The sequence below is a fragment of the Haliaeetus albicilla genome, chromosome 10 (assembly GCF_947461875.1).
Source record: "Haliaeetus albicilla chromosome 10, bHalAlb1.1, whole genome shotgun sequence".
NCBI lineage: Eukaryota > Metazoa > Chordata > Aves > Accipitriformes > Accipitridae > Haliaeetus > Haliaeetus albicilla.
Window position 1 is genome coordinate 31,310,824 of NC_091492.1, and position 26,748 is coordinate 31,337,571.

Here is a 26,748-nt window from a genome sequence, read left to right on the forward strand (position 1 = left end):
TCTCCGGGCTTACAGAAGTAATCCCTGAATGACCAGCAGCAATGGGAAGACTGCTATGAAAATTTCATCGGTTATGTTAATGGATACATTTCTGAAAGTCCATTTGAAGAAGCTTAGGAATGTGATACTTGGGGGCTTCGATATTAACAAATCTGAAACACGACCTTGGTGCAACAGAGCAACCCTGGCAGGGGACAGAAAACAATCCCCTGTCCCTGCTCCACACAGGGGACTTGGGTTGCTTTGCCAAATAGTCACACCGACAGAACAATCCTCACGTGCAGTTGAAGGCTGCTCCATGAACCAGCCAACCAGCTAGGGTTCAGGATGTCTCATCCAGAGCATCCTGCCACCATGACAGCAGAAACTTGCTCCTGTGACAGGAAAGGGCACCACAATTCCATCTCACACCTGAACTAGGCCAAAATTAAAGGATACTCGGCTCAAGCTCACCTTTCCCAAAAACAGGCCAGCCAACTCAAAATCAGCTTTCAGAGATGCTTTGAAATTAATACAACACTGGATTCCCAGTTCTGCTTCACCGTCTTCCCTTGCACGATTTCTACATTTGCTTTATGATCTCCATCCTGCACTTGCAGCACAGCAAAAAAGCAGTTACCTGACTGCCTTGGCTGTCAAGCAACAGGATGATGGGCTTCTTGCTGTTGTAATACAGATGCAGTAGAGCAGCTGGATTCTCTCACTTCCACTCAGCAAGAGAGCTGTTAATTTTTTTTGCATATACAACAGACCGAAATCTATACCCTAAAAACCTAAACACTTTCCTCCACCTTGCTTATCACAGGATGACAAAGCAACATTCAAATTTCACAGATGCACCAATCTCAGCTCCAGAATATTGCTGGTTCTGTTCCTTCAAAATCTTACCTTGAAAGAAAGGCTTGATGCTGCTTTATCGTGTCCAGTTCATAGGTTGATGAATCGCTCCTTTTTCGTGGCAGCTGCTTCTTTGGATCTTCTCCATTGCTACGGGGAATATCAATGTTGCTCCTGCTGAGGTGTCTGCTGGCTTCCAGATTAGAACCACTGGAACAATAGCTGTTGTTCACCGTTATTCCAGGAGACAGGAGGTCGGTATCCTGGGATTTGAAGTATATGGATTTAGCACTCTAACAGCTGAATCAGGAATACACCCACATTATAAGCTTCTCCTGCCACCCTCCTTTCCCCATCTATCCCAAGATCCAGTTGAGGGCAATACAGTATCTCAGACCAAACCACTTCCTAAGGGTGTGGGTGATGCAGGTGTGGGTAATGCTTCACACCAGAGGGTGAAGCATCCCTGTTCAGAGCAAATGCACCCAAATTGAGACACATATGCACCTTAAGACACATGTTTGCCATTGATAAGGAACGGAGTCTTTGTTGTTTCATGAGAAGAGCCTTACTAAAAACAGGGGCCATGGAGGCGCTGTGGCCAGCAGACCTATTCCCAGTAGACACTGGGAGCCAGTATTACCTGGACACTCACAACACTTCCTCGCCGACTGCTGTTCTGGCTCTCAGACACAGTTTGATTGCTGTAGCATAAGGCATCAAATCCCAGAATTCCTCCAACACAGTCCCCTACCAAGCAGACCTGAAAAAGGCAACAGAAGCAGGGGAAGAGGGGAAAAGAAAAAAAAAAACAGGCCCCTTGACTTCAGTTCAGAAATGACAGTTAAAAGAAGTGCTGGATTATACCTAGGAAAGCTGCAGTAACAGGATGCCCAGTTCTTTCATCAGTAAAACTATTGAACATCCACCCATACCCTGCATACTCTCGTTATCTAATGTAGCTAATGTGTTCTGGCTGTCCCCATCAGCTGGCTGGAGCAAAGTGAAAGCAACACAGAGCACTGACTATAGCACTAAGTCCAGCCTCAGAAAACCAAGCTTGATTCCCTTCTTGCCAGCCGTCCATGTTACTTCAGGCAAGCTTCCCTGTGCTTCTGTCCTGTTTGTACCCTGAGGTGATAATACTGTCCTGCCTCCACAGGTATTGAGCAGATGGGCACAATAAAGCACTGAGACCCCTGGGTAGGAGAGGGCTGTCTGGGAAGAAACTCAGGGTGGTTAAATCACACTACAACAGTGCAATGTGACAGCTAGTCCAATAGCTCAAACCTCGTGGGGCTAGAGAGTCCCATTGCTCACAGAGGTGTGAGGCTCAGGCATGGGGTGCAGCAGCTGCAGAGCCTCAGAAAAGAAACCCACTTTTGTAACAACTCCAGCGTGAGCTGCTGAAGGTCCTTTAAAGACAGGAATGCTTAAACAGCCTTGGTTTGCAATGGAAGAAGAGATCATGTTTGGTAACAAAGGTAGCATTCCTGATTTGGAAAGGTGTGCCATGATGAAAATTGATTAACTTCACAGCTTTGTAGCTTCATTTCTGAACACAAGCTCAGACTTTGCTTTGAATCCCAAAGGCTCAAGACAGAGCATAAGCAATAATCTCTCTCACTCAGAAAGAAAGAAATGGAAGCACAATACTTTCTTATTGCAGCTCAACACTGTCATGTTTCCATCCCTCCTGAGAGATTAATGGAAAAGAGAGCTTCAGAAGGAAATTGCTTCACTTGCTCTTCCTTTCATTATGGCTATAAACAGCTGCTGGCTCACCTGGCCGTTGAATGCCATGCCCTCCTGGGATCTGATGAACTCACTGTAGGCCTGGTTGGCTCTGACGATGACTGTGGCTACCGCTTCTTGGTACTGCGGGGATGATGTTGCTAGCAGAGGGAGTGCAGCAAGGGGAATGTGATCCTGGCTGTTGGACAGGCAGCCTTCATCATAACTATATGGGCTGAGGCTGGATAGGGCAAGAGACATTGGAAATATTCAGCCTAACATACAGAGTGGGGAAAACCATTTGCAGACAGTACAGTCAGTATTGCAGTTCATTGAAAAAAAGCCTCAAGATAGAAAGGCCATTTATTCCACTGTGAATGGGTGAGAGCTTAATAAATCTTTCCCTCCCATCAAACGTAAATCTTCAAGGACAACATACTTACATTGAAAGAACAACCCTTAGACAAGGAATTAAAGCCTTAGTATTTATTGGATTAATTAGAATAAATCAATCTCAGAACTCTTGCTGCATGATTACTGTATTCACTGCAGCTAAGTATGAAATCGAGATTGAATGCCTCACTAGTATATTAATAAGTGCATTCTCAAAGCACGGTCAGAGCTTTCAATACTACACGCAGAATATTTCAGGGAAGCGGTAAAAAAAACAAGAGTGAAATTTTCTACGTGTCTCTCCATGACAGAGTAGCATCAACTTACCTGGACACCAGCGAAAAAGCTTCGGAGCAGATGGCTGGGCAAGGGACTAGCCTGATGGCAATGTGTCCGAGAGCCGCTGGGTAATGTACCCTCATCACTGTGTCAAACACTGTCGTGATGGTGTTGACATCCCCTTGCTTGGAGCTCTGGTCACCACTTCCTGAGTCCAGGATGTTCCCTCCATGGAGTACCAAGAGGAGGACATGGATTTTACTTGGCTGCATTAATGGCTGCACTGATTCATCCTAGGTGGGAATGAAAGAGAACACAGTAGAAAGGCGTATTTTACAAAGAGGTTTTATTTGGTCCAAGTGTCTTTTATGCAAATTTTATCACCCTTTCCTCCCCAAGTTTGCACATGGTGCATACAATAAATGCACTATCCACATCAAGTCCAGTCAGGGATGAGGCAAACAACAATCCATGAAGCAAGGTATTTCCAGCAGAAACAGGATTAGCCGTGATACAAGGCCTTGGCCAGCCCCCATCAAGAAGGCTGAGTTCAGTTTGGGCCATCAACACAAAGGTAACTGCAGTGTGAGAAGGACCACAGAAGGACAAGAAGCACGGAGACTTTCTGAACAGAGACTGAAAGAGTTCAGGTTGATTTGCTTCACAAAGCTCCCCGAGAATGAAATGCCTGCTCTCAAACATGGTGGAGATGAGTAAAGAAAGCTAGGGAGGGAAGAGAGGCACTTAAGTCAAAGGAGAGCGCAGACGCAAGCACAAGAGTCTAAACTGATCCTGAATAAGTGTAGACTGGAAATCAGGTTTCTAAACACAGGAGATATGAGGTTTTGGAACAACATCTGCAGGCTTACAGGTAAGAAACTAAACTGTCTGCAAGAAGGAATGTGCTTAATTTATGGAAATGGGCATTAGATACACCTGGATACAACAGCTGAGAACCTGACTACTCCTTCCAGGTCTCTTATCCTACACAACACATGCATGCACAAACACACACAAACAGCCTCGGCAAAACTGACTGTCCTGAGCAGAAGAAATGCTGGAAGTAAAAAAAATTTGCATAAAATTGTAAACAGGTAAAACATGGCAGCAGTAAAGACATTACTTGTGTGCGTTTGGGTGGAAAAATAAATAAAAGATGGGTGTTGCTTTCTGTTGGGGTGCTGAGCTCAGCAGCAGCAGTTGACAGTAAAACACATTCAGCAAAATTAACAAATGAGTTCGAACAGGTCAGCGAGGGGCAAGTTACTGGGGAAAGAAGTTGTAGGAAGAGATCAGTCATTGCATCTGTTTGCCTACGACAGAAGTTACAAATATAAGACTTCAGATTTGCTTATACTGTTGCAAAAGAGGAACTGAAAAGAAAAAACTTCAAGACCTCAGTGACCCAAGGACTGGTCAACATGTGGCTGGGAGATTGCTGCATGAACACACTAAAGGTTTTTATTTTGGCTGTCCATGTTGTTTATTATGTTGCATCAATTCCTTGCCTAAGAAGACAGGCTGTAGTTTGGGGGAAGGAGGGAATTGTATCTGACCTCCAGAGTGGGTTATCATTAAGTGCCCTGCCAGAACAGCTGTAAGCCCAGTCCTGATGCCCCAGGAGCTGGTACAAAAGCATCCATTTGTACTGGTCATATATCATAACACAACAGAGCAGTAACTATTTTTAATATCTATTTGCTACCAGGGCTTTCAGTGTTTATGGCTCCCATATGGACTCAAATTCCCCAGCCCAACACCTCTGAGATATGCGAAAGCAGGTACTGATCTTTCCTCCTGTGCCTTGTCCTTTGTGCTAGTGGAGACAACATTTGAGAACATCCTGGGCAAGTCCCTGTTAAGGCAGAGAAATAGCCATTGGGAGGGGGTGTGGAAGGGGTGGAGGGCAGCAGTACTTTCCATTTGGCAAATTCTTCTAGTTTTAGCATCTTTAGTTACCCGTTGTCCTTTGACAGTGATTGAGTCCCTGACAAACCTGCTGGTGGGAGGAAAGCATGCCCAGGCACACATTAGCAACCTAACAACTAGCTTACATTTTTACCAGATAACGTTAAAGCATGTCTTAATACACAGCCCACCAGAAGTATTAAAATTCACATCCAAGTCTGTAATAAAGATTTTCCAGACCTTCTGCATAAGAATGGCCTTTAATTATTTAGTACCATTACACTGTATTAATGCCTGCTCTTTAAACCTTCTCTGATTCCAGTTTACAGCGCCTGCAAAGTGAACTTTTGCCTGGCTGGAGGCATGGGAGGAGCACTCTCAGCATCTCAGCACGCTTTTACTTTCAGACAAATGTTTTAAGTGCTCATTTGGAGAACAACATGAGTCATCAAGCTCTGGCCATCCAGAAGTTTATTGGCAGTCTTTTGGAGGCACCTTTCCCTTTCAGTTCATTAACCTCTGCTCTTAAAGGAAGTGGGGAACATGCAAGCAACTGCTGATTAGTTTAGGGGTGGAGGTGGCTATTTAGAACTTTCTTGTAAGATCTGGAGTCTCTTAAGGCACCTGATTCCTGAACTACCTTTTGGTGACGGCAGCTGTTAACCTGAAAATCATGCAATGGTGGCTAGGAATTTCATACTATTTTAGCAGACTGTGAACAACTACAAATAACTGTCTTTTTCACCTCACTTTGAAGTCTGTTCTTTTTCTAAAATGAAGGCAGAAACAGGAGGGGGTTGAGTTTGTACAGCCCTCTGGAAAAGACAAGTTCTCCACACCATCCTGAGCTCTAAAAGAAATCTTAGGGCTGTGACGTGGTTGTCTTGAGGTGACTAGAGCCGTTCCCGCCCCCAGCCACCCACTCTCCCCATGGCCCCTGAGCTCTCAGTCTATTATGAAAAAACCAAACCACCATGAAGTTACAGCCTGGCACACAGAGTAATACCAAAACCATGCTCATGGTCTTTCACAGACCATGACATAACTTATGCACTCTGCAAGCAGGTACACCATCTCTGCAGCACAGACAGGCAGATGCTTTAAGGGTAGCATGAGCACAGCCACTCCAAGATGCACTGTCTCGCTAGGACACTGAATTGCAAAAGCCTATACATGCAAGTCTAGAAAGCTGGGGGGTGTGTGTGTGTGTTACTATTTACTTATTATTTTACCCAGAGCGCTGATACAGGCTACGCTGTAACTAGTTTCCAAACAAGACCTGGAGCAGCTCCAAAGAGTGGGCTACAGCTGAGCTATGTCACTTGGACCACAGCAGCCTGCACCTTAGTGCTGCAGTAACGCGGCTCTCCGCTCCCATGTCCACACTAGCTCACTCAGCATTAGGACAGTTCTACCCAGCAGTGCCTCAGGCTGCAGTTATTCCCATAGGATTAGTAATTTTTTTTTCCCAGCTGGATACCTGACGCTGCCTGCAAACTACAGAGCGTTTTCTATATGGTGTTCAAAAGACGGGTGAAATAAACCCTTAAACCTAGCCATGAAGTACACAGCATGCTGGTGTGCCTCAGAACGACACACAAAGACAAGACATCGCTCACAGCAAAGGGAGCCGTTTACCCCATTTACCCCACACAGACATATTCCAGCAACAAAGGCTCTCATTACAAGAAACCGAATCACTTACTTCAATGATGCTGAGCCTCTCCACGCTGGAGCCAACATGGTACTCTGCTGATGTCTCGTGATACAAGTCACCTGGAAGCACAGATATTTAAAACATCAGTGCTGCAAGATGTTATTTGGCAAAGACGCTCTTCCATAAAGACACTGTTTGTGCCAATGCCTCTCAGCCTCTTCTGCCTCACATCTCCTTAATTATTTCATCAAATCGCCTTCTCCTTCCCTCCCGCCTCCTTCCACCTGAGAAGCCTGGGCAACGCTGGGTCACTTACTTTCCAGCAATTTCTCATAACCTCGGTAAGCGCTGAGGACATTAGTGAGCTCTTTTCTCATTACAGCGATCCAGTATCATTGCTTTATTAAGGATGGCAACAATGGGAAGTCCCTGCACAATTGTCAGAAATGATTGGTTTGTGGGAAAATAAAAGGAATTGCTTGAACTATGCTGGGAGAGCAGATATCTGATGTGTTCATATGTCTGTGCCTACACTGACTGACTTTATACCAGAAAGCCTAAGTGTCATCTTCCACTGTGCTGCTACTTGAATCGATCTGGCTGAGGAGCTAGCTTCCTTTCAGAATTTCATAACGAAGAGCAGAAAATAAAACCAAGGCAGGTACAGACAAGAACAAAGCATGGAGCAAGAGGAAAGAAGAGTCAGGAGAAATTCAAGTCATTCAATACAGAGCTGGAATATTTAATCATTATATGACAGAATCCTGGCTGTCGCACAAAGAAGCCTAACCAACATGGAAAATAAAAGAGAATCGAGCTATCCCAACTCCCACTGGGCAATTCTTTTTCAGCAGCTCTGGGCAGTAATTTTTATGCTCTGTCTCAGCTTCTCCTTTTGTGAGATGAGGATAACAAGTTTTACCTTTTTCAGAATGTGGCTGTAACAATTGCCTGGAAATACTGTAAAATATCACATGCAGGTTTTACTTAAAAAAAAAATTACCCTGGACATCATCGCATTCGGGGGTTTCAATTTTATCCATCAGATCATTGGAACTCCATTTGGTTATTTCTTTCGGGAACATTTCCTCATTGTCAGACAAGTCCTCTTTAAAAAGAACAGATTTTTTTGAGAGTCACGCACACACAAATATGTATACAGGCAAGAGCACAGAACAGAATTTTAAATAAAAGTCAGGCTCCGTAACTACATAATCTTATAAACATTTGGATGGCTTAAGTCATAATAAAACATGATACTTTACCAGCTTTTGTTATATAGAAACCAAAGCACCTTTTGAAAAGTAGACAAAATGTTTTAGTTCCATGTTTTTAACAAACAAAATTCCTAAAGTGTGGAAAAATAACATGGATTTTTAACGTTACCATTTCAGGTACCAAGTTTGATGTTTTTCTTGCCATACTTTCTGATGATGCTAAAGCAGCCAGAATGCTCCAGTACAGGAGAGGACAAAGCAACGTCTGCTGCTGGGACCTGTCTGAAAGCTGCAGGATATCTTTGGGGGAAGCAATGACAAGGATCACTATTGTTAATACGACCAACTACCTAAAAAGGCATGAGTAATAAAGGAAACATGAACTTGCTAGGCTATCTTTAGCCCGATTTCCTTAGGAGATGAGACTTGTTTGATCACACTGATTGCATGTGTCTGCCATTTCCCTCCTGCCTCAGGACCTTCTGAATCCCCTGGCTCAGTTCAGCTACAGTTGATTAAGAATAAGGGTCCCCAAAATATTGTGTTTGTAGAAGTGTAACTAAAAGGAAGAGACATATAAAGGACAGACCCTGTAAAACACCCCACAGTAGTATCCAAACGTAATAAAGATTAATAGCCTTGCTGTACAGCAGACATCAGAGGAGTTATGCCAGGTTAGGGGAGAAGAGGGCTGTGAGGTAGGGGACCCTGGAAGGCAGGCTTGTGCTTTGTGCCCACACCACATGGTGCTGAGCTGCAGAGCCCTAATTCACCGCAGTGAAAGCCTGACACAGGCAGGAGTCCAGCCTTGCCTGTCCACAGGTCTCTGCTGGTACATACACATGGAAACAAGCAGCTGAGCCCTGCAGAGGCTTCACTAAACAAGCCATTAGCAGCCGTAGCACTGGAAGAGTTCGTCCCAGTGCCCCCACCAGACACCCTACAACCCAACCCCATGCCTGCTGGCCTGGGCTAGGTTATCCAACATGTGTGGACTTCCCCCACGAGAGGCTGAGCTCGCTCTCAGCCCAAGCCTCAACACAGGGTAGCCGGTCTGGAGCTGAGAAAGGGCTCACAAAAACGTTTCTGTCAAACCAGAGGTCCTCTGAGACGGCAGCAGCCTGATGGCTCCTTTATGGGTGAGAGCATGGACCCAGCATGAGCTGGGCAGGGCACCATGCAGCCTCCTCCACGCTTCGTGCTTAATCCTGGCAGGTTCTTGGGAAGGAAACAGAGCCCCGAAGCTCCAGCTTGAACCCATGGAAAACCAAACAATGGCAAAGCAAGTCTTACAAAGATGCTTTTGGTATGGGTTGCTGGCCCTTTTTTTTCCTCCTCCTTTCTCTTTTCTTTTTTTTTTTTTTATATTGAGGATGTATCTTTTACTGTTACAGAGGTTAAGTGCTTTCTAATTTATTTATTGTTCTGCGCTTAGTCTTTCTTTCCTGAAAATTTTGGGCTTGTAAATTTAATAAAGAGTTATAAACATAATAATAACAGCAGTAATTACAGATGTCTTGAGGATCTAAAGGCTGTAATCTTCAGAGTCCAAGACTAGGATTCCCCCTTTCTTGTTGCTGTACAGTTACTAAGAAAATAATTAGTTGGAAGAATCCTACGATGGGGAACAAAAAGATATGAAATGTATTCATCCTTCCAGCAAATCTGAGCAACAGCTTAAAAAAAAAATATGAAGGGGACTAAGTGCAGAGCCAAGCAAATACCAATTATTTTTAGGAGTTTCTATTTACACTTTGACCATAAAAAGAGAGCAACCTGGAAACTCTGCATCAGCACGCCATTTCCTTTTTCAGCTATGGAAAAAATGTGAGTAAATCCCCATTTCCCTGCACAAGAGAGTGCGGAGCTACCTGTTCAGAGCAAGTGGAAAGCACAAGCACACAACACACATGCTGGCAGAGAATTAAGAGGAAGATTGCACTCAAAGCTCCTCCAGCAACTTAATCTAAATATTAAACTTATTTCCTTGAGAGGTTTAATTACAGCCCTTATTGCTGCTCAAATGATCACTGAATGGGATATTACTCCCGTTATTAGCATTTATTACAGGATAGATATTAGATATTACTGTATTTGTCACTATCTTTACCAGAGCGTGCCAGTGAATGAGGATGAGTGGGAAGCCGGCGACAAGAAATCTTCTTGGGCTCAGGTTACGCCCACTGCACTGTGAGGAAATGTGTGTGTATATATGGGAAGCACTTCTGAGGAACTCTGCTTGGTTGTTGACTCACATCCTGATCTGTGCCAGTTCCCATGGTACCGACCCAGCAAGCCTCCCCAACAGGACGAGCTGCAAGCGGTGCTTCATCCCTGCTCGCAGACCCGGAGCTGGGACATGTCATCTGTGGGCCAAGGGGCAACAAGAGGTCCCTCCCAAAGAGAGGGCTGTGCTGAACAGCACACACATCAAGGCTTCAACCTGTAAGCCAAAATCCCATCTGACTAGGCAGACTTTTCAAACCCAACTGTGCGGATTGCAGAGGACAGTCTGTACGTAAATGGAGACACGCGGTGTGCTAGCAGAGGAGGAGCTGCTTTTTCTGTTAGCGAGCTCCTAGAAGTATTGCAACAGAGGTGCTGATACCAACCGTGGCACAAGGCTCGTTTTTGTTAATTCTCCTTCCCAAGTCTGTTAGGAGCACGACAGGGATTCCCTGGGGGCCTGGATCCCAGGCAGAGCCATCTCTATCTCAGTTTTATTACTGAGTAATTAAAAAGGCAAAAAAGACGGTGGATAGCAGTGGTAAGGTTTCGATGAGTCACTCCTCTTTTCTCGTATGCATATTGCTACAATAAATCCCTTACATAGTTTTTGTAGATGCTACGTAAGTTAATAAATAGAGACACTTAAAACTAAGCTGGCCCTTCTCCTTCCAGGCAAGAGACGCATTCATCCCCTGTCTTGCAGGCATCCTGGCCATTTAAACTCCTATTGTGCAAGTCACTACTCCACAATAGCATGCCACTTTCTACCCCAGAATTTGAGATGCATGCCTAAATACTTGATGCGAGAACTCTTCTGGAACACGATACTATCAATTTCTTGAGACTGAATTTTAGCTGAACGTCAGTGAAATCTAGCTGACCCATCAGTGAAATTCTGCTTTACAAAACTGGGGCGTCATCTTCTAACAACTGCATGTCACAGAAGGGTCACCAACTTCATCAGCACACATTTAGCATTATAAGCTGAAAGAAGAGTCCATCTGTTGTCAGTAGAGACGGAGCCCTTCAGGCTTAAATAGGCATTAAGTACAATATATAAAATGAGTACAGTGGAACAAAGCTTCTTCACACACACATGCACAGACAAAAAAAAATAATATAAAAATCACACAGCTTTCTCCTAATACGGATAGTCAAAATTACTTTGAGAATTCTGGAATCAACACTGATTAATTTTGGCACCTGAAGTACCTTGTTGCATTCACTATTTCTTGGGATGGGAGAATAAGGATTTAATAAAGGCAAACTTGGGTCTCTTCAGGCCCACACAGGACAATTAATTATACCTCCTACTGATTAAAAAATAAATTAGAAAAGTAATCAGTCATACTGAATCAGAATCATTAGGACACACCCACAGTCCAGTTAGTATTGCTGAATTTTACCCACACTCATTTGCACCAAATAAAATACAGCTTCAAAGGTTAACACTTTTCAAGATCCCTTCAAGTAGATCACAATGAATCTGAAATGTTGCTGCGTTAAATATAAGACTCTGCTGGGTGATGCTGGGGATGCTTGAAGAAGCTGCACTGATGCTGCATGTATCTTGGTTAGAAAAGAAAAGACTTCAAACAAAGCAAAAAAGTCTCGCTTCCTTCCCCACTCACCCCCCACCCTCATGCCTTCCGTTATCTTACCCCACCATTTCAGGAAACAAACAATGGTGATTTAGGCTCCACATACCATGTGCATCAAAGAATTCATCATCTGAGCTGTCATCTGAATCTCTGGCAATGCTCTGCATCCTCCACTCGGAGATACTATGGCGTGAGGGACTTGCTGGAAAAAACAAAAAAGCCTTATGCGATACGCTACATCGACAAGACGGAGAGTTCCCAACATGATCTTTGCTGGAGGAAGAGTCGTGTGTTCTCTATGAAAATTCACTGCTGCAATATTAAAAAACACAAAACCCCGATGATGCTGGTGTGATGTCAGTGTACCGCTTTACAGATCCTGTTTGTTTACTGTTCTTAGAACCTGCCAGCAAGATGTTGCATTAAAGCAAGCTGTTTGTATCACTCTTATGCTATTCTGAATGGCAGCTATTTATAATTGTTAGTAGGACGTGCAAAATCAGCTGCGTTTTAAAGTTTGCAATTAGGAAGGAAGCAGGCTGATTGGAAGCTTTCTTCATGTCTCTAATCAGCACACAAACCATGCCTCTGCTTCGCTAACTTTTGGGTGGGTAGCTAAGCAGAGCAGCCTGGATAGAAATAATCTGTTTTCTGGAAGGAAATTGCTTCCACACAAATTGGATTAGAGATCTATTTAAACTTTAAACTTGAATGATTTAAACAACATGCTATCCAACTACTTCACAGGGAGCTGTCAGAGCGGCTGTCCTGATGGAGCGAGGAGAAAACCCAACAGTCATTTTGGTTCCTGTTTGCCCTCCTGTTCTCACACCTATCTGCTCCCTTTCGTTTTCCCCTCCAGAGTTCCCTGCGCTAAATATAAACATGTTATGGTGCTTTTCTTTTTTTTTTTTTTTTTTTTTTTTTTTTTTTTTGATATAATATAGCAATGATCCAGCCTGAACTTTTCTTGGCTGAACTTGTTACGGAACAGCTGTCTGCTGAAGGGAGCACTGTCCAGAGAATGACGAGAGAGAGGGTTTCTCCCCTCTTTCAGATGGCTCTTGCATGTCACACAGCACGCACAAAGCACTTGCAGCAGGCACCTAACCTAACACAGCAAGAACCTGAGGAGACTAACAAATTCTCATTTAGCATATACAAAGACGCTGAAAGGCTCTGGTTACTGTGACAGCTGCACAAGCTGTTTCATGCTATTGTTTTAACAGTGTTAAATATTTAAGTAAAATTCTTCTAATTTTGCTACCCGGTTGTCACATGGAAAGGGGATGGAGACCCTTCGCAGAGTCATCTAATTGCAGCTCAGCATTGGCTCAGCAACCCCCAGCTACCCCACCGCCCACCCCTTAGGGAGCCGCAAGCAAGGAGGTTGGCAGAGCAGAGCTAATTCACGCTGGAGTGACGTCAAGGCACTCGCATAATAGTTGCTAAAAATAGAGCATATAATAACATATGGGATGGTGACAAGGGTCCCGCTATCACCAGAGGTCTCGCTCAGATGGTATAGAAAGGACCAAGATCTTTTGGAGAAAAGGCATTGCTTTTTTCAGCTGGAGGTAGTGGTAAGTGGAGACAGCCCTCCTTGCTTCCATGTGTTAATATGCTGCCAGCATGAAGAAGGATTAAAATATCTGCATGACGTACTTCCCAGCACATCACAATTCATTTCTTTCATTACTTTTTCTTGTAAAAGCTAAAACATTCTGCAGTTTAAAAGAAATTCATGCTTTGCTACCAGTGAACACCTTCAAGTGAAATCCTAAGAGGTCTGAAAACTACAGCTTCCAATGAACATGTCAGCAGTGGAAGAGGGGGTTCATAACAAAGAGCATAATGAGAGATGGGCACATCAGTATAAAATCCTAGTGCAAGCGAAGTAGACAGCATTTTTAGCTTTATACAGTGATTTATGAAGCATCTGGTAGGTTCTTCCCTGGGGCTCACTCTAGTGAGTCATTGCAAGGTAAAACTACTGCTCATCTCTCGTTCACCCCATGATGAAATCAGTGATGGAGTGCTAAATAAAAATGGAGACTCAACTCACAATATTTAGTGCATATGAGAGATGGAGAAGCTTCACTCACCTAGGTGTCCCCTTCTACCGCCAGTGGAAGAAATGCTGCCCCTTGGGGTTTTCAAAAAAAAAAAAAAATCAAGATTTTTTTGCCCTCTTGCTGGAGAGCTATTACCCTGCTATCAGCTGCGCTTGGCTAAAAGGAGAGGGAATTGCTGAGGGCTCAAGCCTTCTGTCTGTAACTCGCTGGGGATTCACCCCTTTGTACAGAATGGTCCAAGAAAGGGAAGAGTTTAACACAGCAAAAAAACTGCGACTGCCTAGGGAGAGGTGAGTGACAAAATTCAGGACTCAATGCCGAGTCCTTACAGGGTATCCACAGGGGGGCTTTGACAACAAAATCCTGAAAGCTTCCTGAATCATATTCAAAAGGGAAATAAACGTGATCCATGGTCCCACCTAATCCCAGGCTGTGAGATTTGGTCTCTGAACAGCTACCGCACATCATCACCAGTGGAAGGCAGCAGCCCTCACCCACTTTTTTGGGCGTACCTGCCTTAATATCCCCAGGAGCTAACGTGGGTGCTTTGCTGTGTGAGCGACACTGCAGTACCCAGGGAGCCAAACACCCACTTTTGAAATGAATGGTGTGTAGCAGCGTATAAGCCTAGCCAAGGAGCACAGGGTGCCTGCTGTAGCTGTCTCCTGCAAAACGAGAGGCAGTTAACAGCGACCCACAGCCTGGCCAGTTCTGTGACACAGCAGACAAGCCGACATCCAGAAAGGGAACACAGCTGAAAGACCAGGCCTTACAAAAGCCACCAATGGCTCTCGGGTAACAGGGACTAACTGTCTCTGCACTGCTGTTTGTCTTCTTCTGAGACCCAATGCTGCTAGCCAGTTGCTGCCTGCTTCTTCTACTGTTTTTCCATAGCTTCTCTGCTTTTGAGACTGGCAAGAATTCTGCCATGTGCCACCGAGTCAGTTATGGGATGACTACAAACATTCCCAAACCTGTAACAGGTCACCTGAGAAGACTGAGCCTGCAACACCAGGAGAGAACGTCTCCGAGTTAAAAGCACTCACAGGAGAAATATGTATAGTCCCAAAGGTGCCAGCCACAAGGAGACATGGTCCTACCTCCCTAAAGGCAAACCTCCATGCAGTTCAGAAGAGAAAGTCACCAGCAGCATCTTACCTCCCCTCTTTGAAGATCGTGAGGATTTGGAAGAGGTGGACCACTGCTTGGTGAGCGATCTCCCAGAGGCTGTTTCGCTGTTACCAGTGGCATCCTCTGTGTCAACAGGTGAAACTGTGTTGGCTTCAATATCCTTCTCACCAGGAGTGTCTTTGACACCATGCTGCTCAGTATCATTTTCACCACAGAACTGGGCCATCTTCTGAGCCAGCATCAGCTGTGCCTCCTTCTCCAGCTGCCGGATATCCTCAATGGTGAGCCCATACCATTCGTCCTGCCAGCACCAAGCCTGCCGATGGGCACGGACCATGACCTTCCGCAAGCCTGCAAAGCCAGAATGCCCCTGTCAGCAGTGCTACAAACTGCAGGAATCGATGCATCCCCTTCCCCAAAACCTCAAGACACTGTAGCAAGGATATTACAGTGGCATCAAAACCACAACGCCACAAGCTGCAGTAAAGGACCTTCATATGGCAAGCATCAGGATGGCAAATTGGTCACTTCATGTACTTTAACTCTTCAACTCCTGCTAACCAACCATGCACTGAAAAATTAGCTAGTCTTCTGTGACTGCTTTTAACTTGGGAAGGGATTTCCTAATCCTGGATGGAGGACTTTGCTCTGTGACTGCCTGCTCCACCAAGGAGGAGCCATGCACAGACCACAATTGCAACTCCCAAGAAGTTCTGGGACGTTGTAACACTTGGATCCGGCCTTCAAAGTGAAGTATGTTCCCAGAAGAAAAAAAAAAGAAAAAAGGCAACATCAGCAACAAAAATCACTGATTTTTTTTTTTTATCCAGGAGAGTTTCAAGTGGTTCCTTGATGAACACTACATAGCCCACTGCAATTGTTACATGATGGAAGCACATCCCACATCAGCATTGCTAAGACTAAAACCTCTCCTTTCCTTGGAAACCTGGTTTTTGTACCTGGTTTCTATATATCAGCGAAACAGCATCACAGATATGAGCTTCTGAGATAATGGGATGGGAAGGAAAGCAAGGGAGGGAATAAAGATGCTTCGTTTTGCAGATACCATCTGTCTTCTGCTGCATGAGAAAAATGAAGTGGGTAAAGCCAATTGAAAATATTTCAATGTATCACATATCTGAAAGGAAGAACTGCCTCAGTATCAACACACAATGCTCCTGACCAGGCAACAGAAACTTTCCTCAAGACTTTAACTTGTCGGCTAACATCGTCATGCCACCAAGACTTTTAAAACTGTATAGTCACTCAGGATTTTCAACCAGTATTATTGCTTAAAAGCTCACAACCAGTCAAAAGCTCCAAACTGCTATGTATTACTGATGGGAACACACAGCAATAATGGTGCTTTTAAAAGCTTCTATAAATACTGACAAACTAATCCTCAGGAGCCCTTCTGAAAAAAAAAAAATTAAAAAAGAAAAAAAATAATCAATTAATATTGTCCCCCCTTTAATTACTGGGAAACTGAGTCAGAGGTGAGTTGAAAACATGCCAAAAGCAGCAGTGGGAATTATAGTCAGTGGGATTATGGATCCACAACCCTCTGTTGCTAAGCCTGGAGCAGAAACATACTGTGCCAAAAAGCTGGCAGGCAGGGTAACTGCCCTCTCACCCTAATGAAGACCCTGGCTGAAGACCATAGACCACACCACCACCACTGCTATTACAAGATAGAAAGCAATCAATGGGCTACACGAAAATCAGTTAGGTTTTGGGAGCTGCAGATCAAGCTCTCTAAGCACCACCAAGAGGAAAGATGGTCCTTGTAAGCCACCCTCCATTTCCAGGAGCATGGCCAAAGCTGGATGGCCCCACTGCACGCAGGGTTTCTAAGGTGTTTCCAGCAACATGTGCTTCACTGTTGTACAGAAAATCTTAGATCTCACTACTGTCACAGTTTCCGTGATGTTCAGCCTAAACAGCCCTTTTGTTTTTAGCAATCACTTTTTTTTGTTTTATAAACATATAAAAAGCTTATTTTTATATGTTTTATTTCCTTCCAGGTCTGGGCACTTCATTGTTTGCTCTGCTCTTCAGTTAGTTCTTAACGTCACCAGCCATCACAAGTCAACCTATCAGGAGGAAATAGCCATTGAGATCGGCAGCTAATGCAATGGACCAGCTCAACCTGAACTTCACTTGCACAGTAAGATTAAATCTACCAATATTTTATATATTTCTCTGCCTGACTTTCAGAAGGGAGCTCCACATAGGAGAGGCAAGTTTGAGCCAGCAGACTGTGACCTTCTGGGAGCAGAACAAGGGGCCTCAGCAACTTAATTCTGTTCAGCCTTAGTCAAGATTCAGAGTTATTTCCCCCACCAGATTACTTTTTGCAGAACTACAGGAGAATGTTTTAGCCTCTTCACCTCCCGTTATGATTGACAATCAGCAGAGCTTGAAGACAAAGATTAAACTCCCATCACATCCACAACTGAAAGCCAAGAAAACGTTTCCCTTGCTGTAATTCAGTCCCCAACACCACAGCTATCCTTTGGACTTCTACATCTCCAACGTTCACTTCTACCTTGCTTGAAACACCTTGAAAACAGACTGTGATCAGACACAGAAGCAAACAGCCCCCTGGCTCTCATCCCAAGGCTTCCTCTGTTCCAGGGCTCAGCAGCCTCCACTCACGCTCCTGGATCCAAGCCTTGACGTATCAATGCACCAACTCCTCGGTAATTCTCTCTGTAAAGGCACAGATGCCACTGATCACGTATCTTTGTTTTAATAGGCTAACATCATAGGGAACATGAAAACCACTTGGGGGTAAAAAAAAAAGTCTCCTGAAGCTCCCCTCTGCCTTCTTTCACTTCATCTCTTAGACCACAAAAATCGCCTGTATTGCTTCCTCGCAACCCACAGACCTCCCCACCTGCACTGCTCACATCATTTTGATTAGACATCCCAAATCACCCTTCCTTAAAGCCTTGTTCTTTTGAAAACAGAATAGCATTACAGGGCTTCATGACTGTTGTGCCTCTATCGCTCCAGATTAGTTATGAAGTCAAAAAGACTGAGATTATTTTCCTAGCCTCTGGCATTCACCTGGGATGTGTCAGTGATGCTACATTTCTCCTTCTTAAACACAGAGAAAAAACCTGGAAGAGAATGAGGCTGTCCAGGTACAAAAGAAGTTGAAAAACAGAAGTCATGGTTTGCAGAAAAAATGTTCACTGCTAGGGATGGAAAACTTGACCAGTTCCTCAGCGCACAGCAGTAAGTATATCACTGAATTAATCTTCCACCTACAGTGCTGAAGTCTTCCAGTAGGCAGCAGAGACCCAGAAGACACACTGAGTGCCCCCACGCAAGTATATGGATTCAAGGTCCAGCTACAAATGACTGACTACCTGTCCAGAGACTGCTTCCCTCCCTGTGCAATGGAAAAAATCAAGACTTAAAGCATTTTTTAATCAAAATGCTAAGAGAAAAACAAGCTTTTTATTTGAAAAGTGAAAAGGAGAGAACAGATCAGACCCAGGAAACACAGTGTAATTGGGAAAAATTCTCTTTTGAACACATCAGAGATGCCCATCAGGACAGTGCTGAAGGCATCTGTGGTCCAGCTCGCTTTCATTTTTCTCTCTGTCAGGAGGGGAGGTGCAAAAGTCTCCTGCTCAGCCTGAGAAGTCCCTGTCCCGCACTCAACTCCACACACTGTGCTTTCAAGCCATGCCTCACAGCCAGCTGCAGCCCATTTGGCAGTTTGTCTTGCAAGCCTGTGGCATGCTGCCCCCAGGTAGCAGGAGCTGGCCGGGCAGGACAGGCTGGGTACAGCATCCCACCCAGTCACCTTATTCCAGGTCGGACAGAACGCAACAAGACAGACCAGTGGAGGTGAGGCTTTGGGCAATGCAATGCTCCTCCATCCCCCCTGCCACCACCCACAGAGCAAACCAACCCAGCAGTATGGAAGAACTGCAGAGTAGGAGATGGTCTCACAAAGAGGTGTCTCTGGTGTGAAGAGAGAACTGAGCGGCACAGGAGAATCAGGGAGGATTTTTAGAGTAGGCTTTCCCCCTCCACCCAGCGTGCACCATGTTCATCTGAGCCTTCTTTCCCAGAACCAGAGGATTACCCCACAGTCTCAGCAGGCAAATCACACACTGAAGTCAATCAGAAATAATGGGAACAGTTTTTTTTTTATAAGGATGCAGGTACCAGCTGATTTCAATAATATCAGTAGTTAACAAGACTACTATTTCTCTAGAGCACGCAATGCTTTGGTTTAAAAAAAAAAACAACCACAAAACAACAAAAAAACCAAGGAAACCACACATGCACAAATGTATGCATGCAGATTGAGTTCAGAAGTACCCGTCATTGTTGCGTTGATTTAATTATAACATTTCCCACGGCGTTGTACAGAAAGATCATCTGTGAAGTGTCTAGCAGGGTGCAAAGATTTAAATCTCTTGCCTTTCAACTCACCACCTCAACAACTCAGAGACTGAATCCATGAGGTGCTGACTGTTGTAAATGATTTGCCTGCAGACTGTGGTGTTGAACTTAATCTTACAAAAGGAAGTATAAATGACCATGAGACAAGCCAGGACAGAGAGGACTCTTTAGCTGAATTTAAAAAGCTTTTGTCTATATTTCTGGGTTTGTTTTTCAATATGAAGTAAAAACAGTAAATGTGACAAAAACTCAGTGCAAAAACCCAAAACAAATCAAAAAACCCACCACCGAATCCTGCTCCAAACACCCTCAACTATCATATAAAGCAACTGTTCAGACAGCCATCGACTACGTACCCAGCGGCAACATCCCAAAGCATTTTATAATGCACTCTCACAATTTCCTGGCAGCAGATAAAAGATGCCTGATTTTCCCTGTGCAACACTATTTCCTTGATAGTCACAACAGATCCCATAACTTTGTCAGTACACTTCTGGTTGTCTGAATGTATCCGATCAAAGGCAACCTGCAGTTATATCTGCTTGCTTCCCTACCCTCCCTTGCTCAGACCACTCACAAAGAAAAGCCTGTGGTCACATCCACATCATGCTAACTGCAACCTGCCTACCCTTGAAAAGACAAAACTCTACCTGCAGGCCCCAACCCGCAGTGCCCTTCTGGATGAACTTTCTCACCTGAGTGCTTTAAAGAAGCAGAAACTCTGCAAAAGAGCTTTCTAAAACCACTTCCACTTCATCACTGTGCAACAATTTGGGCACATTTGGCCTAAGGCGCAGTGGCTTAGACAAAGCTCCAGCTATTGGGATGGGAACATGCTTTGCCATAGTATATAATCAATAACCCATACACAGTCAACACACTTGTATAACAACAAAAGAATCATAACCCACGTGCACCATTAGGAAGCAAGTGGGAGCAGAACATTACGCATCGCCAGTCCAATTAAACTTAAATTCTATGGGAAAGGAGTAAAAAAGCACACAAATATTACAGCCAAGTAGACTAATAGCCCACAATTTTAGTCTGTGTCTCAGGCTGTCAAAGCACTGAGTAACTGTCCAATTAGTCATCAGAAAAAATGGCTACTGCACTCAGTAAGACTGAGAATGTTTCAACACCATCCCCCAGAGTTACTCCCTCTGCGCTCAGTAGTCTTTCTACGTATCATAATCCATCCATCATTTAACTCAGATGGGTTCTTCTTTCAACTCATTCTCTAATTTTAGTTTGCACCACTAAGTACCGCTCTCCTCCTTGGGCAGAGTTTGGATCCCGCTCTTGGTTTCTGCCTCTGTTTTCTCACTGGCTTGGCGGCCCTGCACAGAGCGGGCTAATTTCCCAAGAAACAAATTTGCAGGAGCTGGGAACAGAGGAACCAAGAGAAAAATGCCAAGGAGGGACTGGCCCACAAGAACATCTCTGGCACCTGAGAGCTTGGGTCCACCATCAGCTGCACAATGCACAAAGGTCTCCATCTGCTTTCAGTCACCAGTTGAAACCCCAAAACTGGGATCAGCATATAAGCTTGGTCAGTCATGTTGTAGCCCACATCTTTCCAACTTAAACATCCTCATAGCTTGCTTCCAACTTAAACAACCTCATACCTTGCTGTCTCTGGTACACGTGCTGTGGCACTTTTCCCACTCACTAATGGCTTCCCCATGGCTATCCCATGGCAGGGGAAGGCTACACATCTGTAGATATCCAAAGCTTTTGCTTTCACTTTTCACTCACTCAACTTTGTCTTGCCTTAAAGACTTTTTTGATTTTATGCATCTTAACCACTTTGAAAAACAGTATTTGCCATCATTATAACAGAGTGGAAACGCTTTTGAAAGGCAGACAATGAGCTGGCTCGGCTCTCTGCAAAGCCTCAATCAAGAGGAAAATGGCAGGCAATCTTTCATGAAATACAAAAGAAACGTTTCTAAGGGACCACAGTCTAATCTAAGCCAAACACCTCTGAACAACTGGAAGAGTCACATGCTTCTTTTTCATTTAACAGATACAATGGAGTTGTTATTCTGCCCCCATGTTTTGCAGTATATACTAAATTAACCCATGTCACTGAAATGCCAAGGGAGTTCATTGCAGAGAGCCACTTGTAATACAGTCTATAACAGGTGAAAACTTCCATCTGGGGGTAAAGTAAAACCAAAGGAGCTTTAAGAAAGCAACCTGTGACTATTCAGAGAGTGGTGCACACCATTCTCTGCTGCTCTATCAGTGTTTTCCACATTAGCTCTCAGGAGCACAGTATGACTGAAAAGAACTATAAAATTACTGACTTAGGCTAGCATCAGGCACTTCAAAGAAGTTTTGCATATAGAAAGGACAGCTGTAGTGGTCATGTAGGAGGATTTACTGTGTACAGAAAGCAGGCAGTATCCTTTACACAGCCTTTCTTTGGTCTTTTCTATGCCAGAGGACAGCCATAGCTCTGCACTTTTTTTGAGATAGGATTGCTTCTTTAAAAAATTCTTTAGGTTTTCCACCTGGCCACAGATCCTGTCCCTCCAGGCAAGGCGCAGAAACTCTTATCGGTTGTGTTATAGATTTTCTGCAAAGAACAAATTACTGCCAGCACTGCTACCACCTGCACTGTCTCCACTTAGTTACTTCTGGGACAGAAACAATACCTCCTTAAAAGCACTGACTAAGAATGATGCGTCAAAGCAGCACCTTTACTCAGAATTGAGAGCTGTCAATGACCCGTGATAGATCATAGCACAGTGAAGTGGGGAGCCCTGAACAGCGCAGCCTGGGGGACAGAGATGTATGGTCCCACAGAGACCCACTAGCCCTGTCACAAGGCAGGCAGAAACTAGGGACCCTCCAGGGAGTGGTTTTCTGGAACCACTTAGGACTCAGAAGTGAAGCTTATTTCTTTGAGCAGCCCTTCAGGATTTTGTTCACAATAAAGAAAACTGGCAGATTTTGAAAATGATCTGGCGAAGTTTAACAGACAAATCCTTATCTAAAAAAAAAAGAGAATGCAAGATCTTGCCTAGACAGGACTTGAAAACCTTTCAGTGGCTACATGTGGTCTGGATTCATACATACCATGATTATAAGTGATAGAATAACAGGATTTTTTCTGAACTGACCCACAGCTCTGCAAGAGAGTAATCAGATCTGAGAATCTCTTCACAGACATGTCTTGGGATATGATACATTGCACATACCTCACTTTTGTGTTTCAATTCAGAAACAACATTAGGGAGTTGACAGTGAATTTTCCAAGACTATAAATGCTCACCAACATCATGGATAAACCGCTCGATTTTCGACTGCATCCCCCAGTATCTGAACTCGACTTTACACAGTTTATATGCACACATGATGGGGTATTTTCCAGGGTTGTTCTTGTACTCTTGAATCCAGTCTTCTGAGAGGGGGCCTCTTTTAGTCTTCACTGATTTATACAGCTTTGGATCCTCCTCAGCTTTGTATTCATGTGGAGGGATAGGATCTTTAACAATATCAATAGGATCTATAGAAAGAGAATAGAAACAGTTAGACATTTCCTTTTCCTGAACAAAAGAAGAAAATACCATTTTTCAGGAGTTATTTCTGTTTTAGTAAGTACCAGAAGCATTACAGCAATTTAGTTTCTTTTTACTTACACTTAAACAACTGATATTTAAATTGTTTATACATTGCTGCTGGACAGTGATCAGCTCTGCCAGAGGAACTAGTACACACAGTTCCAGCAAACAGAGGCTTTGCTCCAAATAGATGTTTTTGCCCACAGTGACTGCAGATTCACAGCACCCTGGCAGATCTGCACACTCCACCTTTCCAGCTCCAAAAAGATCTTTTGCACATTCCATCTTTCAGCTTTTCTAATATCATTCACAGTGCTGCAGCTCTATCTCATCTGAGACTGTTAAACAGACCTGCCCTTTCTTAGCACTGTTATGGAAAAGACACTACCCACTGAACATCTTATCTTTTGAGTCCATCAAGTGAGGTTACTGGTAGCTCCTTACATGCTATTGTTAGACCAGACTTACTATGGGAGGCAGAAAGTTTAACTCAGGTCCTAATTAACACTTCAACAATGGAGAAGTGGAAACTGCAATGGGAGCAGAGTGAATGAATGTATTTTAAAGATCTGCAGCCCCCACCCCAGACCTCAGCAGAAGCGTTTGAAGTTTGGATTGAAGGACAGGATTGCACTTCCCAAGAAACGACAGCTCTTCTGACACTTCTCAGTGAGGCAGCATGACTCAAGCCTATTTGCTCAGTACTGAAAGCCTGATCAGATAGCCTTAGGAACGAGGACAGTCACACTGAAGTTCAAAACAAAGAAGTTTAAATCTCTTAACACTCAAGTAAAATTGCACGGGGTTGCTGCCGTGTCCCGCACGCCAACAGTGCTCAAGCACAGCCAGCGCAGCTGCTAGATGTCCTTCCCCAGAGCTCCCACTGTGGCCAGCACCGCGTGGGACTGACAGAAGCCAGCCTGGGACTGACAGAAGTCAGCCTGAGCTCAACAATTCTCCAGTCCCAGCACCTTCAGAGCAAGGGATGCTCCAGTCCTGCGTGGTTGTAATTGCCAGCACTCCCTGCCACGCAGCCAGGTCTCCGGCAAGTGCCATGGCCACAGACCACGATGAACAGCAAGACAGAGGAATCACTATGACACTTGCCATTCTCTGCCTTTTTATAAGATGTTCCCTTTTGCCTTTTCTCATTAAATCCTTACATATATAAGGCTCATTAACCCAATCTTCTAAAGACAGCTGCAAAGCTGAAGTGTTAACCTGCATGAGGGCAAGACTAAAAGGACAGGAAGCAAAAATGAAATATGTCTTCATGTTTCAGAAGTGCAGATAGGAATGATTTTCATATATGCAAAGGAGTTACACAATTATAAAGCAATACTTTCCTTTTCTATGGTTATTTCTACTTATTACCCCCAAAATCATTAGATGTCTTACTCCCCTTGGGGACAAGTAAGACAGGAAAGCATCAGCTTCAATTTACAGACAGCAAATTGAAATGATTTCTATGTGATTTACATCAAGCCTAGAGGAGAACTCAGGTCTCCTCTCTCTACTTGATGGAACCCCATCCTGCAGCCTGACAGTGACAGGAGTGCAGGTGTGTGTTTAGGGAGGGGATGGACAGGCAGATGGGACATACCAAGCCAAAAAAACCCCAAAACCAAAAACCAAACCAAAATAAGCAGAATAAAGGAAAAATAAAAGAAAAAGGCTATTCACCTAGAATGGTTTGTCTTTTTTCTGCAGGAGAAAGGTTGAACACGTTGACATGCTCTCCTGGATCAGTTTTGTAGTATGTTTCAATATCAATGGAGAACTTCTCCACAAAAGGACACGTATACCTGAAGGCGAGAACAATGCAGCTTAGAGTAAATCCCGCTCAGCTTGGCAAGCAGAGAAAATGCTTTCCTGAGATGTACAAAATCAGCCCCAAATCCAAGCCAGCCTTCACTCATGCTTTACTTCAGATATGCTTAAAATACCAACTGTATAGATTAAAGAGATTTTCTTTAATAACTTCTTAAGACAGGAGCTCACCTTGGGCATGTGGCTTCAGTGGAACAGCTCTGGTTTAGTAAAACCCCAAGCCCACAGCAAAGGGATGTACTCCTTATGAGGTCTTACATGGGTTACAAGTGAGAGGATACCAATGCACCCCACGCAGTTACTGGAGATCAGGCACCCACACTGACCAAGAAACAACTTCCCAGCTGGCAACAAGCAAGTAGAAAGCCTAAGGGGACCACCAAGTCATCTCACTTTGCAGAGACACTGACAAACACCTGCAACTTAATTTGACAACGTCTCCTCCAGGATACTATTATCAGGACAGACTGTTTTTAAAGGAGCAGTTTTCAGCAAGGAGATAACTTTTGCGGCCGCTGTTCTAATATGTTATGACACAGATAATAATACAAGCACACCCTGGAAATGCACCTCTGCCAGCAGAAAATCAGAGCTCTTGCCTGGAATCTATGGCAGAATAAAATACGGACTAGTTCTGTGCAGTGCCAGGTTTCCTGGCCAACTGATTGACTCATGGGCATTTCAAAAGAATAGATAAAAAGACACTGGAAGTGGACTTTAGTCACTTGAAAGTCAGACAGCTCCATTATATTTAGTCATGAGCAACCACCTGACTCCCCACCTTTTCCCAGACTTATGTCACTTGTAGAGACCAGCTAAAACAGAACTATGAAACTTTTCTAGATTTTTTGATAAAAATAAAAACATCCATTAAAGACTTTTTATTAGGAATGATGACAGCAATATCAGACTTGTAAGCCTCAAAAAGGGCAAATGCTCTAAACCAGAGCTATTTATAAAGGCTATTTATTCCAGGGTATCTGAAGTCCTCCCAGACAAAATCAGCTGGAACAAGTTGGTCCCAGAGGGCTCCACAGAGCCTCTGGTGCTCATCCCTTCTCAGGGTGAAAACCATAGGATGTAGGTTTGTTATTTTCTAGCTAAATGACAGTAAGACAGTTCCCAGAAAAGAAGCACCAGATTTATTTATTAAGATTTTTCTCTCCCAACACTTTCCCCCCTAGAACAAATGAACCCTGTCTTACTTGACAGTGTTCAACATGACAACTGTCCCATCACTGTGTACATTTATAACTTCACTGAGCTATCAGATATCTGCAATGTTAAGCAGAACATGCAGCACAGGACACAAGACTAAATAAAAACCATTCAAGATTTCCGACACTTTGATAGACAAAACAGCTCACATTTTAGAGCAACCAGCCACAAATTCTCAAGTACGTACGTAGTCAGCCCAGGCAACACTTGTACTCCTGAGATTAAGCACTGTGTAAGAATTTTTGAACTTGACCCCAGTTTCACTAAAGGATATTACTGGAGATGGAAGAGATGCCGCTGCCACACAGAGTGACATCAAGTCCTACCCCTAAAACAGGGAAACAGCTCTGGACATTTTGCTAAGTTCTACCTTGTCCTTGTGTAAGGATACGCATTCCACGATTCCTCTTCAACTCGCAGAGCTGCCTTGGGCAATATTGACCGAAACCAGCTGGGTATGTGCATACCAATGTGGTACACTTTGTGAGTATACTGCCCATTGCCTCCCGGTCCATCCATGTACGGCCTGTTCTCCAGGATCTCTACTCCACTGCCTTCCCCACATGTCTCCTCTCTGCTCTTTTTCTGAAAGGGAAAATATATCACATAGTTAATCCTTCCAGTGCATTGTACATACCAAGG

At 44.0% G+C, this 26,748-nt stretch overlaps 1 protein-coding gene across 12 annotated transcripts in view; it reads right to left on the reverse strand.

The window, feature by feature from the left end:
• Positions 1-26,748, reverse strand: part of PITPNM2 (phosphatidylinositol transfer protein membrane associated 2) — a 142,536-nt gene that overhangs the window by 28,478 nt on the left and 87,310 nt on the right. For 11 of the 12 annotated variants that reach the window (XM_069794798.1, XM_069794801.1, XM_069794802.1 and 8 more), the window contains 11 exons: positions 26,477-26,691; positions 24,742-24,863; positions 22,770-23,003; positions 15,089-15,412; positions 11,962-12,057; positions 7,812-7,916; positions 6,857-6,927; positions 3,292-3,536; positions 2,623-2,812; positions 1,481-1,600; positions 889-1,100 (listed from right to left, as the gene is read on the reverse strand). In XM_069794798.1, coding sequence (XP_069650899.1) covers positions 889-1,100; positions 1,481-1,600; positions 2,623-2,812; positions 3,292-3,536; positions 6,857-6,927; positions 7,812-7,916; positions 11,962-12,057; positions 15,089-15,412; positions 22,770-23,003; positions 24,742-24,863; positions 26,477-26,691 — 1,934 coding nt within the window. The remainder of the gene's footprint in view (positions 1-888; positions 1,101-1,480; positions 1,601-2,622; positions 2,813-3,291; positions 3,537-6,856; positions 6,928-7,811; positions 7,917-11,961; positions 12,058-15,088; positions 15,413-22,769; positions 23,004-24,741; positions 24,864-26,476; positions 26,692-26,748) is intronic. The other variant, XM_069794800.1, reaches the window with a different exon arrangement.